At 35.7% G+C, this 19,826-nt stretch overlaps 1 protein-coding gene across 9 annotated transcripts in view; it reads right to left on the bottom strand.

Annotated features, from left to right (window-relative positions):
- The window catches only part of Ankib1 (ankyrin repeat and IBR domain containing 1), a 110,347-nt gene that overhangs the window by 27,457 nt on the left and 63,064 nt on the right, over positions 1–19,826 (bottom strand). For 8 of the 9 annotated variants that reach the window (XM_048340003.1, XM_048340002.1, XM_048340004.1 and 5 more), the window contains 5 exons: positions 19,150–19,267; positions 12,073–12,281; positions 10,295–10,383; positions 6,167–6,311; positions 5,180–5,346 (listed from right to left, as the gene is read on the bottom strand). In XM_048340003.1, the coding sequence (XP_048195960.1) occupies positions 5,180–5,346; positions 6,167–6,311; positions 10,295–10,383; positions 12,073–12,281; positions 19,150–19,267 (728 nt within the window). Of the gene's footprint in view, positions 1–5,179; positions 5,347–6,166; positions 6,312–10,294; positions 10,384–12,072; positions 12,282–19,149; positions 19,370–19,826 lie in introns of all 9 variants that reach the window. The other variant, XM_048340007.1, reaches the window with a different exon arrangement.

The raw sequence follows: 19,826 nt of genomic DNA, 5'->3' as shown, positions 1-19,826 counted from the left end.
CTTGGACTCAGGGCCTAAGCACTGTCCCTGGCTTCTTCCCGCTCAAGGCTAGCACTTTGCCACTTGAGCCACAGCACCGCTTCTAGCCGTTTTCTGTATATGTGGTACTGGGGAATCGAACCTAGGGCCTCGTGTATCCGAGGCAGGCACTCTTGCCACTAGGCTATATCCCCAGCCTTTAAAAAAAATTTTATTGCCAAACTGATGTAGAGAGAGGTTACAGTTTCATACGTTAGGCGTTGGATACATTTCTTGTACTGTTTGTTACCTCCTCCCTCATTCCCCACTTTCCCCTCCCCTTTTCCTTTCCCCCCCCATGAGTTGTTCAGTTGCTTTACACTAAACAGTTTTACAAGTATTGTGTGTGTAGTCGTTTGTCTTTTTACCCTGTGTCTCTTGATTTTGATATTCCCCTTCAGTTTCCTAGTTCTAATACCAGTGTATACGGTTTCCAATGTACTCAGATAAGATACAGAGATAGTGCAGGTACAACCACAGGAAGGGGATACAAGAGTATCATCAATAATAGAAGCTACGGTTTCACATCACATGTTGAAAGTAATTACAACAATGATATAACAGTCGTTTCCATAACATGGAGTTCATTTCACTTAACATCATCTTATGTGTTCATAGACTTCTTTGATGAGGAAATAAGAATGGCCAAGAGACATATGAAAAAGTGCTCTACATCACTGGCCATAAAAGAAATGCAAATCAAAACAACATTGAGATTCCATCTCACCCCAGTGAGAATGTCATATATCAAGAAAACTAACAATAACAAATGCTGGAGGGGATGTGGCCAAAAGGGAACCCTACTTCATTGTTGGTGGGAATGTAAACTGGTTCAGCCACTCTGGAAAGCAGTATGGAGATTCCTCAGAAGGCTAAACATAGAGCTACCCTATGACCCAGCAGCCCCACTTTTGGGCATCTACCCAAAAGACCACAAACAAGAACACACTAAATCCACCAGCACAACAATGTTCATCACAGCACAATTTGTTATAGCTAAAATATGGAACCAACCCAGATGCCCCTCAGTAGACGAATGGATCAGGAAAATGTGGTACATATACACAATGGAATTTTATGCCTCTATCAGAAAGAATGATATTGCCCCATTTGTAAGGAAATAGAAGGACTTGGAAAAAATTATACTAAGTGAAGTGAGCCAGACCCAAAGAAACATGGACTCTATGGTCTCCCTCATAGGGAATAATTAGCACAGGTTTAGGCTAGTCACAGCAGAGGATCACAAGAGCCCAATAGCTATACCCTTATGAACACATAAGATGATGCACTAGTTGTTTTTAAGATAGGGCCTTCCCCTTTATGCTCAGGCTTGTGCCTGGACCCAGATACACCTATTTTACGCTTTCTATTACAACCAGGCAGACAGGCAACTGCCACTACTCCCATCATTCAATGGAAAGAAAATTTTCAAACTTTTCTGCTGACCTTGAACTATGATCCCTAGCTAGTATTATAGGTATGAATCACTAGCCCTTGGCTTGGAGGAATTTTATTTTTATTTTTTTATTGCCAGTCCTGGGGCTTGAACTCAGGACCTGAGCACTATCCCTGGTTTCATTTTTCTCAAGGTTAGCACTCTACCATTTGAGCCACAGTGCCACTTCTGGCTTTTTCTGTGTATGTGGTGCTGAGGAATTGAGCCCAGAGCTTCATGTAGGCTAGGTAAGCCCTCTACCACTAGGCCATATTCCCAGCCCCTGGTGGAATTTTAATGAATGACTAATGACAGTATGTCAAAGAACATATTTACTGCTGAAACTACATCTCAAAATGTCAGTAAAATGTATAGAAGGGGAATGTTGGCACACAGACAACTGAATACTGGCTATAGACACTAAGGAATGAATATACTAAAGGCAAAAAAGTATCCTGGTAAGAGATTATAAAGACAAAAGTAGTTGTCTAGATTCTTCAATCCTGTCTAACTATGACTGGAAGGAATGGCTCTTTCCTTGAATATGAGCCAATATACAGCAGAACTACTAGCAGGATTATACAGTGGCTTTAAAGGGCTCTGGAAAGAATAAAAATCTTAAGTAGCCAGAGATTCCTTCAATCTAGAAAGCTCTTTTTCTCCTCTACCATATCAAAAGCTATTAAGCTAGTGTTAGAAACTGATGTTCAAGAGATGTTATTCTGTCGACAAATAAGAAAAATTTCATCTATTTTGGCCAAAGGACTTTTCAGAATCTCTATTTGCATATGAAGTCTATGGAGTGACAGATGAAGCATGAAATTACTGCTTTACTCCAATTAAGATTTATGATTCTAAGAAGGAAATGGGTGTTAACAAGATGCTTACTATGGGTACTGGAGGAAAACAGAATGAGTTGGTGACAACTTTAATGCAAATTTACTTTCCGAGTTCCTGAATACTTATGTACTTGAAATCACTGGAAACATGAATAGTCTGGAAACCTGATACTGTGATTGCTCACCCTGTGCATCACTGATTCAAACCTTCCTACAAGAGTTTTACATCTTCTTCCTTTGTGTGGTGACATTATTTTGAAGGGTTCTTTTTTAACAGTTTTGTAAATACATGTTCCAGTGCTCGGTGCTATATGAAAAATCTATATTATTTGGAACATTCTTGCTAATAAATGTGAAAAATAACTCTGAATTGTAATTAGCTGTCTTTGTGGGCTTAGAGACTAAATTCCAAGTAAGGTTCTCAGTTTTCTTTCTTTTTGTCGGTCATGGGGCTTGAACTCTGGGCCAGAGCGCTGTCTCTGAGCTCTTCAACTCAAGGCTAGCACTCTACCACTTGAGCCACAGCACCACTTTCAGGTTCTCAGTTTTCAATAGAGATATACATGATTACAATTAAGGAACAGAAAACATTCTGAAGCTAAGCAGAGTAGAAATGATCACTATATTAAATGAAACATGAGTTGGCTAAGAAGTAATTTTGACAAGGAATTTTTAAGACTGTTGTCTAAGACAAGAAACTTTGTACTAGTTCAGAGGTCAGAGAAGTTACACAGTAATATATTTTACTTAGCACAAAGAAAAATAGGGGAAGTCTATCTAATTTTTGAATACCATTTTCCCAGATCAGAAAAACTCCTATAATAAAAGCTAACGCACCTCTCTGTACATCAGTTTGATAATAAAAATTTGAGAAAAAAAAAAAAAAGCTAACGCAACATTCTAGGTTCAATTACAAGGGTTGTGATCAAGTTACAAAAGGGCTATTCTGTGGTAAGAAGGAAGAAGCCTATGAACACCTCTCTCCCAACAATGAATTCAGTTATATTCAAGCAGATATTTCTTGGACATCGTCCAACTGACTCTGTCACATGTTATTTTTAAAAGAAATTATTGTTGTCTTTTGTAATCATCTTTAGATAAGCATTTCTGAGTGTGTTGGGGCCAGAAAGGAGCAAAAAACCTAGAGTTATATGGCTTTATTTTGTAAAAATCTTTGCAGTTTTATTTTACAGGATATTTTTGCTTCTCCCTTAAATAAAAGGACAAAAGAAAGAAAGAAAAAAGATAAGGGTGACAGAAATTGTGACCATTTCTACTGAGAATTTGATTATAGCTAAAGTTTTCATATAAGAGGGCAAAACTGTAACACAGGGATCATAAATTAATTTCTTGATAGATAAAGCAAGCAATGTAAAATTCTAGAGAATCTACCTCATAGTCTTATAGTTTAATAATTATCAAAACTAAAAGGCAACACTACGCAGAAGAACTTAAATGTTAGTCTGATCTACATAAAACCTGTTTTATTTTATACAAGTCACCTTATTCTCTTCCTCTCAGGTGCAATGTCCAGAATATTATGTTCTATTTGCTAAGTTCTCTACTACCCTTATAAATATAAGAAGATCAAGCAAATGATTGCCCAAAGTGACCTTAGTCCACAGGATCATTTGCAGATCCTTTTAAACTGGGAAGAAATTCAAGCAGAGCCTGAGATTATGACATACAGTCTCCATGGATTTGAGTATTACCAATCTGGTATTTGAAGTGCATTTGAGAGTAGAGTTTGTCCAAGTTTGTCTACTGGGTTCGATTCCCCAGCACCACATATATAGAAAAAGCCAGAGGTGGCGCTGTGGCTCAAGTGGCAGAGTGCTTGCTAGCCTTGAGCAAAAAGGAGCCAGGGACAGTGCTCAGGCCCTGAGTTCAAGGCCCAGGACTGGCAACCCCCCTCCCCCCAAAAAAACATGGTTTATCATTAACTCCCTTTTCATTCCCTAATTTTACTCTCACACTGATTTAGTGAAGTAGAATTAGTATCAACCATTCATAATAAAGATATAAAATTTTAAAGATTAGAAATTTCTCCTCTATACATATTGCAAAATTAAAGTATGTAGGTATAGATACAATCATTGCTCAGTATTCTGGCATTTTATTTGCTCAGTGTGATTCAGTGATGAAAGTAACAAACACGGTTTTCGTTTCATTAAGCACTATAAACAAGCATAAAATGTAGGAGTCAGCAAATATTTTTGTCAAGGACTCACTAATAAGCATTTTGAATTTTGCTGCATATAGTCATTCTGGCAACTACTGAATTCTACTTCCTCAGACATAGAGCAGACAGAGATGATATATAAATATGAAAGGTTATGGCAGTGTTGCAATAAAATTTCATCTTCAAAAATAGGTATAATACATAGTGTGCTGGCCTTTGACGTACAATGGTGTCATCCCTAGGCTGCTAGTTCAATAAGTATATTCAGATAATGATGATTAAAAAAATAGACAGCCAGGGATAAGGATATTTCCCTAAGTGTTTAGCAATGTTAAGATTAATTTTCATTTCTAAGTATAAGCCTAGAATTTTATATCAATCTAAGAGACAACCATTCATAGGTAATAATTAAGGAAAAAGCTAAAGTGGTAGACCATTTGCCTAGCAAGAGGGAGAGCTTGACTTTAAATCCCAGTACACACACACAGACACACACACACACACACTCTCTCTCTCTCACAAACACACAGAGGTACAGTGAGTGCCTGGCAACAAGCACATGATACATATGAATTGTTGCTGCTTATTACACATTTTTAAAAATTGGTAATTATAATGAGGACATTGTAATTTAAAGGCCTGATTCCAGGTAGAAAGTCTCATTAGAAAAGTGAAAAGGCTGATTCCAACTTGTCTTATACTAACCAGCAGAAGAGATGTCCTTTTCCACAGTCCACAGCAGGGGCTCTCAGCAATGGGAAGCTGAGTGTATCAGATCCAGATGTGTTGGACCCTTGTTTTGTTAATCTGACTGCTCTTTCACACCCCGCAGTAGGACACCATTTAATGGCAGGATTATTTTCAACAAAGGCCTGTTTGAACAGTAACAACAACAACAACAACAACAACAACAACAACAAAAGAAACTATTTAAGCTGTAACTTCTAACATAGTGTACCTCCACAGAAGATAAAATCAGATAAGAGTGAAATAAAACACTTGAAAAGTACTGAGAAAAAAAGGAAAAAGTGGCACTTCAGTAATGACATAATTTTCAAAACTTATTTTCTCTAATTTAAGTATCAGGCAAATATAAAATTATTTACACAAGAAAGTATAACTTATATTTTGTCATTCAAAATGTCACTTTTCTAATGGCATTGAAATTATATGTAATTACGATTGGGGTTAGAACTGCAAATTTCAAAGTGGTACCTCAATAATACATAAAAATCAATATTATGATGTTTTCTATGTTAAAGCAAGGCTGCTTATTTTATAAATTATTTTAAAGTCTATGCATTAGAAGTTTTTTGTCCTGTTTTGTTGTGGCTTGAGCTCACAGCTCAGGATATTTCCCTGAACTTTTTTTTTTTTTTTTTGCTCAAAGCCAGTGCTATACTACTTGAGCAAAAGCTTTAGTTTTGGCACAGGCTGGCTTCAAACCACGAATCTCAGATCTCATCCTCCTGAGTAGCTAAGATTACAGGACTAACAATTCCAGTGCCTGGCAACATTAGAGTTTAGACTAAGAAAAAGCTGTACAAAGCAATTAAAATGTAATTTATAATGCCACAATTTATTTTTTTTCTTAGAAATAAAGGAGATTACTATTTTAAAAAAAATAAAACAGAAACAACTAACAACTGTTGGATGATTTAGTATAATTAAAATTGATTATCGGAAACATACCTTAATATCAAACTGTAGGTATCGTTTGTCCATCTCCTTAGAAACTACACTTTCTATGATATCCACAGGCACAAGTTGAAAGCAATCATATGCAGGGCAGAAAATGTTGTGAGCTTCACCTTCTTGAATTTTCAGATTCAAAAATCTATTAAAATGATCAATTGATGGAAAGGGGCAAGGATATAAGTTGTTAGTACATTTTAAGAGTTTTTCCTTCATGGTAAATTTTTTCTTAAGATTATAATAAAAATAACACCAACAAGACTGGAGGCATATATGGTTCAGTAGCAGCCACTTACTAGCATGTACCAGGCCCTTCATTTTATTCTCCAAAACATACACAGACACACAAACATGATCATATGTGACCTTCTCAGGAAGCTGAGAAGGATGAGTTTGTTGCCATCCTGGGCAACATAGTGAAATCCTGTCTCAAAAAAGAAAAAAATCAAAACATACATATACTATAAATCTTTTAAGTTTCTATTTTGCTTTATAGTCTCTAAAAATTTCAAAAGTCTTAACATTAACATTTCAGAAAAGAATGCCTTAGAAAGGTCATATTCTATTCTCAATATTCTACAATTTTAAATAAAAGGATCAATGGTATAGAAGTTAACCACAGGTAATTTGAAATACTTAGGAGCAGTATTGCAAGGTAACATGAGTTTTTAAAGAAAAAAGGCATTCTCATATTTTATTTAGTTGAATATTAAAATGAGTGCTATGACCTACTGTACATACATTATTTTTATTTTTTATTTTTTGGCCAGTCCTGGGGCTTGAACTCAGGGCCTGAGCACTGTCCCTGGCTTCTTTTTGCTCAAGGCTAGCACTCTACTACTTGAGTCACAGTGCCACTTCTGGCCGTTTTCTGTATATGTGGTGCTGGGGAATCAAACCCAGGGCTTCATGTATACATGGCATATTCCCAGACCTGTACATACATTATTAACATAGCAAAAAACAGGCATCCTGCAGATGTGAGTTAAGTTATTAAGAATAGGATTTGGGGCTAGAAATTTCTAGGTTTTAAACTTAATGATCTTAAGCATTTACTTCACAGTTCTGAGTCTCAGTTTCATAATATATAAAATGATGAAATAATAATTATAAATAATATGTATTCTTCAGGGTTTTTACACAGATTATATATGTGAAATACCTACAAGGTACCTGACATTGAATAAAAACCTATACATATTAGCAAGGACTATTATTATTTAAGAATCAAACTTACATAAGTAAGGTAAGGAGTACATATCTTGCTGAACAGGGTTATCCCCTCCCTGTTTTCTCCCACTTTCACTCACCTGACTCCCCTCTCCCCAAGCTGTAAAAGTTCATTTCCAACATAGTGTCTATTTTTTTTAACTTAATTTTTTGCCAGTCCTAGGGCTTGAACTCAGGGCCTGAGCACTGTCCCTGGCTTCTTTTTGCTCAAGGCTAGCACTCTATCACTTGAGTCACAGCGCCACTTCTGACTTTTTTGGTGTACATGGTGCTAAGGAATTGAACCTAGGGCTTCATGCATGCTAGGCAAGCACTCTACCACTAAGTCACATTCCCAGCCCTACCTCAACAATTTTTAAGAGTGTAAAGAGGTATCAAGAGTAAGAGAACCACAAAATGTAGACTTCTTTTTTTTCACACCACAGGAATCTTTCTTTTAGTTACACATAGATTCCATGAAAAGTTGGCTATAGTTTGGTTTAATACTTATAGTGCCCTGTTAAAGAATGCAGTGTGCTTAGACACAGCTAACTAAATGATGTTTTGAACTTTATATATCCCTAAATACTTCAAAGCAGATTTAATTACCCCCAGGTAACTAAATGACAGAACTGAAAAACAAAACCTCATTAAAGGTGGGATCAGTTCTCTGTTAGTCATGTTACTAATTCTCCTTAAAATATATTTTTTTTTGCTAAGTTTACTAATAGATAATAGAGCTGATGACTATCAGTAAAAGAGATAAATTTGGGGTAAACTTTACCTACATTTTTATCTTGTAGATCAGCTTCACAGATGCTATCATAGTTAGGTTCTCTGCTTATTACAAGGCTTAGAAAAATGATAATTAGATTTATTGACTGATTACTATATATCCTGTTTTAACATACTTTATATATGTTGTCACTTAAAACCTGACAGTAATACTATTAATTATTTACTATTATCATCATTTTAGAAACTAAGAAACTGAGGCACAGTAGTTTACCAATTACTTAAATAAACAATAAGTGACAGGACTGAAATTTATAACACAGACAACTATTTAATCTACAACTCGAGCTCTTATCCTTAGTATTAGGAAAGATGTTCCAGTCTGGAGAAATCATAATTCTTTTTTACCTAAGCCTTAGGGATAAATGCTTTATAGCATTTGGGGAAGAACAATACAGATTGAGAAACTTTCAAACTATACAAAAACCTTAAGAAACTCTCCTTAAAAATATTTAACAACATATGAATCACTCAACAAGGAACTTGTTTTACTGGTCTTTGATTTGACAAATACTACCCTCATAGCCTTGGTAGCGTGGAGAATCCTATAAAGGCTGGTAATATACCAATGAAAACAATAATTAAATCTTTTAATAATATTTGACAATTAAACTTTATTTGACAATTAAACTTAACATTATCTAATGGCTAGTGTGTCATGAATATGGAAGATGGTTACTGTGGTACAAAATTAGGCTAAGAAGTTCAAAAAAATTAAAAGTTAATTGTTGGGCAGACTCAGTTTTCACATATCAATCAAATCTAATGGCTACAAACTTGGGGCTACAGTTAATAATTTTAAGGTAAATAAAGTACTGTACTTTAGAAAGACTTTCTGCCTGCAGAACTGAGTTAAGCTTGCTTTAGATTTTAAGCTACCACCCTTGCCTATTAGTTTACTTGTATCAGCTATAGTGATCTGACTGTATCTGTTAGACTCACAGAAAGTCTAATCTGTTTTAAAAAGAACTACATATTCTTTACTCATTCTGATTTCTTGAAAAGCAGCAGCTATTCTTTCCAAATGAAGGCTTGCCTCATATCCCAGTCAAAAAAACACATAAAGAAAATGTACTTAAAATGAGACCAGAATGACAGATTAGCAAGTTGCCTAAAGTACTGGGATGAGGAAATGGGTGTACGAGAATTTTAGGAGTCAGAAAATGGTCAGGAAGGCTTCAAGGAAAAATGAGGAAATTTCTGAGGATGATATATATTTACTACCTTGATTGTAGTAAATGTCTCTCAGGTATTTACATGTGTTTAATTTATATTATTTTAAACATATGGCTTCATATATGTCAACTGTACCTCAACAAAGTTGTAAATTAAATCAAACCAAAGAAATCTCTCAAAACAAAAAACAAAAAAGACAATAAGCCAAAACCCAGAAAATGCCTCAAGTTCTTGCTCTTAGCCATATGGTGTTCCTCAGTTCACTACACTTTGTATTCAGTACTTCAAGGAAAAAAATTTTTTGAAATCATTTTGAATATTTCCTTATTAAATACTAAGAATATACTTTGTGTGGCTCAAGATAACCAGATAGTTTACTGCTTACTAAATTGATGTGCATTTGCTCACAAATCTCTCAAAACATACAAACTCATAACAGAGGTACTAGATAATAAGAAAGTCTAAATCTAGACAAGATAATGCGAAGGAAGAAATAAACAGGAGAAGCAAAATAAATTTCCATTTCTAATATATACTCAATCCCCTCTAGGAGAGATATTTAATTTTGAATTGACTACAAAGAAAATCCGAATACCCTTAGTTTTCACAGATGTTTTAAGGTTATCTGCTTATCCAAAAACATTCAGAGAAAGTATACAAAACAAATGCTTAGAATTCTTAGGATATAAGTAAACTGATTCCTGAAGTTAAGGTGTAGGCTTGAAATTTATAGTAGATGTAACAAGATATTAAGAAAATTAAACATACTTGCTTTGATATGAAAATGAGAAAAACAAAAATATTCATCCTTGGACTTAAGGTGGAACATACTGTAGTGTAACTCAGAAACCAGTGATTTGTTTCTTTAATATTGAAAGTAAATAATTTCATTACAAAATCAGTGTTATCATGCAATAAGAGATGCTAAGCTGTTTATATACTCACGACTCCCAACATCCTCTACAAAAGTCATGTCCACAAGGCATGTCCACTGGATCTTCAAATACAGAAATACTGCACATACAAATGTCACACTGGAGATAAAATAAACAATTACTCAAGGAGAGTCATACTTTGGCAAGAGAACAATACATTCATTTTGTTCATTAAAGGTGAAAATATTAGTAATTTAAAGTTTTTCAAAATTATAATGGCAGTTAAAGTGCCTACCTTTTGATAGCAGAATAAATCTCATTATAACTTTTATAGTATTTAAACGTTTTGTTGCAAAAACAAACTTCTAAATTTACCAATTAATCATCATCTGTGCATTTGGAAAAAGAAGTACAAAACCAAGTCATTACAATATCTTCAGGTTAAGTTCAAATTGTGTGCTATAAAGTAATCACTTCAGTATCATGCTCTTCTCTTACACTGGAAAATCTACATAACTTGGTGTTTTAAACACAGCAACTCAGGATACTAAGAACAGCAATTTAGGGGCTGGGAGTATGGCCTAGTGGCAAGAGTGCTTGCCTCGTATACATGAAGCCCTGGGTTCAATTCCCCAGCACCACATATATGGAAAACGGCCAGAGGGGGCGCTGTGGCTCAAGTGGCAGAGTGCTAGCCTTGAGCAAGAAGAAGCCAGGGACAGTGCTCAGGCCCTGAGTCCAAGGCCCAGGACTGACAAAAAAAAAAACAAAAACCAAAAAGAACAGCAATTTAAGGTTTTCTAAGCAAGGATTCTTGATATAGAATCTTTTCAACAACTACTTATTAGAAGCAATCTCTATAATGTTATAAATATGAATTTCTCTATAATGTTATAAATATGAATTAAAGAAACAGAATTCTTTCTTTTGCTTATTTATTTATTGTCAAGGTAAAGTAAAAAAGGGCTACAGTTACATACATTAGGTAGTGAGTACATTTCTTGTCCACCTTGATAACCCCTCGCTCATTTTTCTCCCACCTTGCTCCTCTCCCCCATCCCCCCCAGTTATATAGTTAGTTTATAACATATTGTCTTATAAGTATTGCTGTTGTATTGCTTTGCCTTTTATACCCTTTAACAGAATTGTTTTTGTTTTCTAAAATGGACTATATAAAACAAACAATGCTTTTATATTTGTCACAAATTTTGAGCAGTTGAACCCTTCAAGAATTATTAAAATTTTCTACATGGCATACAAATGGTATGCTGATTAATCCTACAAAAGAGTAGCACTGTTTCTTAATAAAGAACAAACATTTGGGCTGGAGGCATGGCTCAGTAGTAATGTGTTTGTTTAGCAAGTTTTAGGTTCTGAGCTCAAACTCCACTGAGGGTCAGAGGAAAAACATTATGGAAATCTATCTGAATAACAAACTCCAGGAGCTTTCATGAAATAAATACAGAATTACTAATGTTTGTAAAATTAAAAAAAAACATTACACTTTGTATTTTTGGTTTAAAGTACCTATCAGAAACTCAATTTTTAATATTTCAGTATGCTGTGTTTAAAGATATGAAAGCATTTTAAGTGAAAATGTAGATGCTTTCCCCAAATTATTTTGTTTAGAAATGAGAAAAGAAATATTTTGGTTTTTAATACGTAATTCAGAGCTAATATATTCTAATAAGTATTTACAAAAGCATGAAAACAACTAAATCTTTAAAGAAACATGTAAGATTCAATTACAAGAACACAATCAGATAATGCACTGAACAGTATTAAATAACCTAAAAGGTGCAAGACTAAAACAAAGGTATGAGAAGTAGAATTAATACTCAAACTTACCAAGCTGGTATCTAAATCCCCTGGAGATAAACTGACTTCATCTGGAGAGGTGACAGAAGAGCGTGTAGTCCTTGGAGTTCTTGGAGAAGGAAGTGTATCCCAAGCATTATACCCACTTGGTGGTGGAGTTGGCATTTGAACTCCTGATCGTTGGCAGCAGTTTTCTGGGTTGGACATCCAAGCTTCAAGTAATTTTTCCCTGTCCCAGTCTTAAAATTAAAAAAAAAACCACAGAAAATAAAAAATAAATTAAAAATCAGAAACTATGATGTTTTAAAGCTACATAGTAACTAAACAAATATGAAAAATCAAAATACAGATCATTAAGGAAAATTAATAGTAGTTACATACAAGTAATAGCTGAAAGTGAGTATTTAGATATGTTATCAATATTTAAAACAAGATTTAAACTTCTATAAAACTACCATGGCTAATCAACATGTCAATATCTACCAACATGTTAAAAAAATCCCAGTAATTTCTATCAATAATCAAAACAGATGACTCATACCACTTTTAGATTTTATTAAATTTTTATTGATGTACAACAGCTTTTTTATCCCTGTCTGTCCCAGTCTCTCTGCCTCTCCCTGTCTGTCTGTCTGTCTGTCTGTCTGTCTCTCTACACATACACACACCTCAAAACACTGGTTTTTTACTTTGTTAATAGAATAGCAACAAAAACAAAGTGCTTTCTTCCCCCCACCTTTTTTTAAATTTTTTTTTCCTTTATTGTCAAAGTGAAGTACAGAGGGGTTAGTTTCACATGTAAGGCAGTGAGTACATTTCTTGCTCACCTATCATGGCCTCTCTCATTCCTCCCCTCCCCCCTCCCCCTTTCCCTCTCCCTCCCATGAGTTGTACGGTTGGTTACATCAAACAGTTTTGTAAGTATTGCTTTTGGAATTGTTTGTTTTCTTGGTCTATTGTTTTGGAGAGTCAAAAGCTTTTCTCTGTCTATGGGTTTACATTTAAGTGTCCCAGATCTTCTAAGATTATTTGATTTTATTTCAAAAAATTATCTTCAGGCATAACTTTCTTTTAAAAAAATTCTAACTTTAATTCTAGATAGTTTGCCAGTCAAATTAGCCTCCTTTACTAAATTATATATCCTTTTTTCCCCAAGGGTAGAATATCCCTTTTGCCATAGATTAAGCACTGGTGGCTCTTGCCTGTAATCCCAGCTACTCAGGCGGCTGATGATCATGATTCACAGCCATCTCAGACAGGAAAGTCCATGACACTGTTATCTCCAAGTAAGCAAGAAGCAAGAAGCCAAAAGTGGAGCAGAGCTCAAGTGGCAGAGGGCTAGCCTTGATCAAAAAAGCTCAAGGACAGTGCCCAGGTCCTGAATCCACACCCCAGAAAAAGTACAAACTTTTTTTTCAAATATTACAAACTAAGGTCTGTATTTTGTTCCAGTGGCCTAATAATCTAGATTTGTGCACTTGCTATATTGCCTCAATAACAGCAGTGAATAGTATGTTGTTTTCTGGTTAAGGCTAGTTCCTTTTATTAGAACCAACTGGAATCAGAGAGGCCATGGAGGATAATCCTAGTGAAATCTCATGGAGTGGACACCTGAAATACGTACGATAGAAGTTCATCAGGTAGAAGGGAGAGATACACAAGAACTCAGTATTTTTTTTGTTTTGTTTTTGCCAGTTCTGGGGCTTGAACTCAGGGCCTGAGCACTGTCCCTCGCTACTTTTTGCTCAAGGCTAGCACTTTGCCACTTGAGCCACAGCGCCACTTCTGGCCTTTCTGTATATATGTGGTGCTGAGGAATCGAACCCAGAGCTTCATGTATATGAGGCAAGCACTCTTGCCACTAGGCCATATTCCCAGCCAAGAACTCAGTATTTCAAAGGCCTTGAGGCAAGAGGGGAACAGACCAATGTAGCTAGAGCATGGAGACCAGGGGGGCAAGCATCATGTGAAGAAGGAGAAACTAAGAGAGTCTCAGCCACACAGGATGTTTGATAAGCACCTCGGTCTTCAGTTTAGGAATGACAGAAAGTCAATGAAAAACTAGAGAATGAGTGGAAGCAAAGCAAAGCAGGAAAAGGCTATTATAGAGTAAAAGTAATAAAAGCTGGGAGGGTGAGGCAACATTTGTGAAAATGAAGAGAAAGGCTAGGCCTGTATTCACCAATACCTCGACAATACTTGAGTTTGAGGTTACTCTGAGAAAAAAACCAAAACAAGCTATTGAGACCATCTTAACCAATCAGTTGGACATGGTAGCTCATGAGCCTATCTTCCCAGCTATACGGAGTGTAAATAATAGGATTGAAGTCTAGACTAAAACTCAAGACCTTATTCATAAAATAACTAAAGCTAAAAGGGCTTGGGCCATGGCATAAGTGGAAAAGCAACTACCTAGCAACCTTGAGCACTTGAGATAAAACCCTAGTACCACTAAAACAACCAAAATTAAAAGGAATTGATTATTTACTAATACTTGATATATAAAAAAAGGAATGGAAATAATCCTTTTAATTACAAAGAAATTATGTTAGCTTTAAGTTCCGTATGATACTATAATTTACACCTAAATGTTATCTAGCTGAACATAGATACCTGTGGCAGAGATGGTTATACGATCACCAAAATGCTGCAGTATAGAAATGATGCTTAAAGTTAAACCTAGCCACATAACTTAAATCTGGCCAACAGAAAGCATGTATCTCTACTAAGACTGTCTCAAAAAACTTCCCACATTTAATCTTCCAAACTTTTCTCATGTCCTCTAAACTGCTTGGCTGGAATGAAGATAACCCCCAGTGCAAATTCAGAAGCCATCTGTTTAAGATGACAAAGTTTCAGACAGGGTCCCTATTTTACCTAATCAAAATGGAAATACTCTGGACTATGATATGATTAAGAAATGTTAATAAGGGTTCCAAAAAGGATATATTTGAAGACTACTAGTAGATTTTTGAAATTATGGATGGTAATATACCAGTAATATACTAACATTAATTAGAAACAATATCAGGACAGTTAAAATATTATACTATAATAAAACTGTCAACATCATTACTCTCATCCTTTGAAGCCATTATTAAGTAAAGTAAGTACTGTGATAGAATGATTGTGATGATGGTCACTACATGACTAGTAAGTGGGTAACAAACACCGCATAGGTAGACTAGACAAAGTGATGGTTTACATGTTCTGATTGGTACAGTGAGACATGTCAACATACTACTCAGAATGATGTACAATTTCCAACTATAAATTGTTCCTTTCTTGATTTCTTTAGTAGTTTTGGATTTTCCTGCATAAACATATCAATTTTCTACAAATTCTATATTATTTGTATTCTGTTAAAACCTGCAATTATTGGACTGAGAATGTGGCCTAGTATACACGAAGCCCTGGGTTCGATTCCTCAGCACCACATATACAGAAAAAAGCCAAAAGTGGCACTGTAGCTCAAGTGGTAGAGTGCTAGCCTTGAGCAAAAAGAAGCCAGGGACAGTGCACAGATCCTGAGTCCAAGCCCCAGGACTGGCAAAAAAGAAAAACAAAACAAAACAAAAAAACCCCAACCCCCCTGCAAATACAAGTATAATTTCTAGTTCTATGAATTTTGCCTTAAAGAAACACAATTTAAGGTATTTTGTTTTTCTGCACAAGTGTTTTTTCCTTTTGGTGTGGGTGTGTGTGTTTTAGATGTAGTTTGGGTTGCTCGTGAACTTGCCACAGTCTGCAGAGTGCTGAGATTCCAGATGTGTCATCTGCTTGGCTTCTACATAAGATTTTATATTATGATTACTAAGCATTATTATTAACAAAAAATGTTTTGTCTATCTCATATGACTTAAAAAGATTCTGAATTTGTTCGGATTTTGTTTTGTTTAGTTGGGGGGGTTATTTTGGTACTGGAGCTTGAACTCAGGGTCTGGGTACTGTTCCTGAGCTTACCACTTGAGCCACATAGCTCTACTTCTGGCTTTTTGGTGGCTAAGTAGAGATAGAAGACTCACAGACTTTCCAGCTCAGGCTGGCTTCAAACTGTGGTCCTTAGATCTCAGCCTCCTGAGTAGCAAAGGCATGAGTCACAGGTCCCTGGCTTAAGTTTTGGTTTTTTTGAACCAGGATTTACTTCAGAGTTGATATAGTACAACAACAGTAATGGAACATTAATAGATGTCCCAGGAGCTTTCCAGGTAGATCAAGAGAAAGAGCAAATAAATATTATAGCATTGTGTTCTACGAGTATAAACACACACACACACACACATACACACACACACACAAACACACACACACGGCTGGGAAAAGACAGAGAGTGTTCTGATGGAGATTTGGTTAGTCAAAAAAGGTTTCCTAGAAGAGGTGTTTTTTTTTTTTTTTTTCTTAAGGAGAAGATGGAATAAGTAAAGAACTGGGAAGACTAACTGTTGGATAAAGAAGCCTGTATCACAAAGTCTATTGAAAATTTTGGATGTTTTTTAACTTTGTAGAACATTAGTAAGGATTTTCAGCATGGATGACATGATTGAACTAGAATTTTAAAAGAACATATAAAAAATAAATTGAATGAAAGAAGACTGGAGACTAGGACATAGGGAATTTAGATGAAAAATCAGAGCTCAAATACAAGTCAGTAGTAGGAATGGAAAGAAAAAGGGAAAGCTGGGGGAGGCTGAGAGATATTTAGGAAGAGTAATTATGGACCCGTGGCTAGATGTAATGGACACATAGAAAGTATGGCCATTCTATTTCTAGCTGTTACTTAGGTAAATGTTGGTGGAGACTCATCAAGAATAGAGAAAGGGATAGATCAACTGTGACATCTTAGGGTGGGAAGAAAATGACAAATTGGCACTTAGAAATAAAGTCTAAGCTGGGCACAGGTGATTCACACTTGGTAATCCTAGCTATTCAGGAATTAGAGACCTAGAAGGTTGATGGTTGAAGCCAGTCTGAACAGAAAAATGCAACAGACTCCATTTTCAATTAACCAGCAAAAAGCCAAACTGGAAAAAGGAGTCAAGTGGCAAAATCACCAGCAAAGAGCATGACAGCTGAATGAGAGAGACTATGAAGCTCTAAGTTCAAGACCTGGTGCCAGGAAAACAAGGGGAAATAAATAGTCTAGAATGTTTGATCAAAGTAAGATAGTCCATATTATTTAGATGTTTTGTTTTAAACTATTAGTTTCATTATATAAATGTGCCTAGGAATGTCACTCAGAGTAATCCACTTAACAAACTTATTTATAATGCATTTTAATACTCAATCCATATTTAATGACCTAAGGCTCTTTGGGGTTAGTTCTAGTAATCTCTGTTTAGTTTCCTTGACTGTTCTTTCTACAGTAAAATTTTAAAATGATTGGTTTATAAATTGAATCACTTTACACAGGCAGTTCAAAAAATTATAGAACAGTACAAACCAATACTGAAAAGTTACTCTGGAGACTTATCAAATTAACAGTGGAGGGGCTGGGAATATGGCCTAGTGGAAAGAGTGCTTGCCTCATATACATAAAGCCCTGGGTTCAATTCCCCAGCACCACATATACAGAAATCGGCCAGAAGTGGTGGTGTGGCTCAAGTGTCAGAGTGCTAGCCTTGAGCAAAAAGAAGCCCGGGACAGTGCTCAGGCCGAGTCTAAGCCCCAGGACTGGCAAAAAAATCCCAACAAAAAACAGTGGAGATCAATGGATGATAAAATAGAATTTGAAATTATTTTCTGGTCAAAAGATAATATAAACATTTGGAAGGTGGTATTTTAGTATAGGTGATAAAAGTTTGTTTTAAAATATACAACTAGAGGTAAAGATATGGCTTAGTGGCAGAGCCCCTACCTAGCAAGTGTGAGGCCCTAAATTCAAACTGTAGTTCCACCAAAATTAAATAAACAAAACAAACAAGACCAGAGCCTCAAAGTAACTGTTATAACCATTTATTTTTCTGTATTTTAATACATTTGTTAAAACTTAACATTTACTTTTCTCTTTAAAATATATCTTAAAATGTCAAATATTGAGTACACAAAAGAGGGTCCAACTCAGGCATGTGACAACTCCTATAATAAGTAACTTAAAAATCACCTGAGCTAGGTGCTGGTGGCTCCTACCTATAATCCTAGCTACTCAGGAGGCTGAAGTCTGAGGATCACAATAAGACTCTTACTTAATCAAAGACTCTTAAGTTTCAATTAATCACAGAAAGCACTAAAAGCAGCACTGTGGCTCAAATGGTAGAGTGTTAGCCTTGAACAAAGGAAGCCCAGGGACAGTATGCAGGCCCAGAGTTAAAGCCCCAGGACTGGCAGGAGAAAAAAAAAGAATCACAATGAGCTGTGACAAACTTATGCCATAAAGAAAAACTAACAGCTGGGTGCTAGTGTCTCACATCTGTAATCCTAGCTTCTCAGGAGGCTGATATCTGAGAATCATGATTCAAAGCCATCATGGGCAGGAAATTCTATGAAACTCTCATCTCCAATTAACCATTAGAAAACTGGAAGTGGTGCTCTGGTTCAAAGTGGTAGAGTACTAGCTTTGAGAGAAAAAGCTCAGGAACAGCACCTAGGCCCTACAACCGATGACAAAAAAAAAAAAAAAAAAAAAGAAGAAGAAATAACAACAAAGAGCCCTTAAAATGTACGTAGTATGCTTCTGAGTCTTTTATTTTCATTTTCTGCATTTCATGGTAAGAAATAGCTTTTAGATACATAATTTCAAAACTAACACCATATTCTTAGGTATTTGATAGTACTATCACAACCTCAGCCCTAAATTACTATGAGAACAGCACTGGCACTATGAATTCCAACATCCAATCACTGTCAAATCAGACACATTTCTAAAGGGAGGTAATCTATAAGCTGACTTAAGTACTTTAAATAAAAAATAGCTCATTTTCTCTTTTTAATCAATAAGTGCTTCATGCTTCAAAACGCAGTAACCACTGCACAAAAATCTACAGAGGCTTATTTGACAAACCATTTTGTTTTATATTGAAATACCAAGATAGCTCCTCTCCCACCACTTAACGCTGAAAGGTTTCACAAGGCATCTGTACTCTAAGAAGCATAATAAATTTAGTTCATTACCATGAGCTCGAAGTAAAGCTTCAGCAGTAAAGAGAGGAGCCTGAAGCATGTCTGCTGTTTCCACAATAAGCATATCTTTCAATCTACGAAGATCTTGCGGTCTTAGTCCTTCATACGGCTTTGAAAAGAAGAAATATAAAGTTAAACTGATCATACTGTATGGTAGTATCAAAGTATCTACAAATACATGTGTATTGTCATTTATTTAATCTTTCAGTTTCAAGTTTGGTTATAGAAATTCTAAAGAGTTTTTTAGGTGCTACCACCTTAGATTCAAACTACAGCTTTAAGGTATCCTCTACACTTCTTTTAAGCTAGAAGGCAGATGGTGGGGCACATGCACCTAATCATTCTAAAAATAACAACATTGCATTATAATAGCAAGATCTCTGTTCCTTATAATCTAGATTTCTTTGTGTGTGGGGGAGTGGTCTTGATGCTTGCAGAACCTGGGTGCTGTCCCTGAGGTTTTTTGCTCAAGGCTAGTGCTATACCACTTGAGTAACAACTTCACATCTGGCCTCAGCTAGCTTTGAATCATGATCCTCAGCTCTCACCCTCTTGAGTAGCTAGGATTACAGGTGTGAGCCATCAATGCCCAGAGAGTTTTGAAAATTTGCATACAAACAAATGAGAAATAATAAAAACAATAGTCATTATTACAGTTCTCATATATA

The sequence above is a fragment of the Perognathus longimembris genome, chromosome 2 (genome assembly GCF_023159225.1).
Source record: "Perognathus longimembris pacificus isolate PPM17 chromosome 2, ASM2315922v1, whole genome shotgun sequence".
Taxonomy (NCBI): Eukaryota; Metazoa; Chordata; class Mammalia; order Rodentia; family Heteromyidae; genus Perognathus; species Perognathus longimembris.
This window is presented reverse-complemented; position numbering and strand designations above follow the sequence as displayed.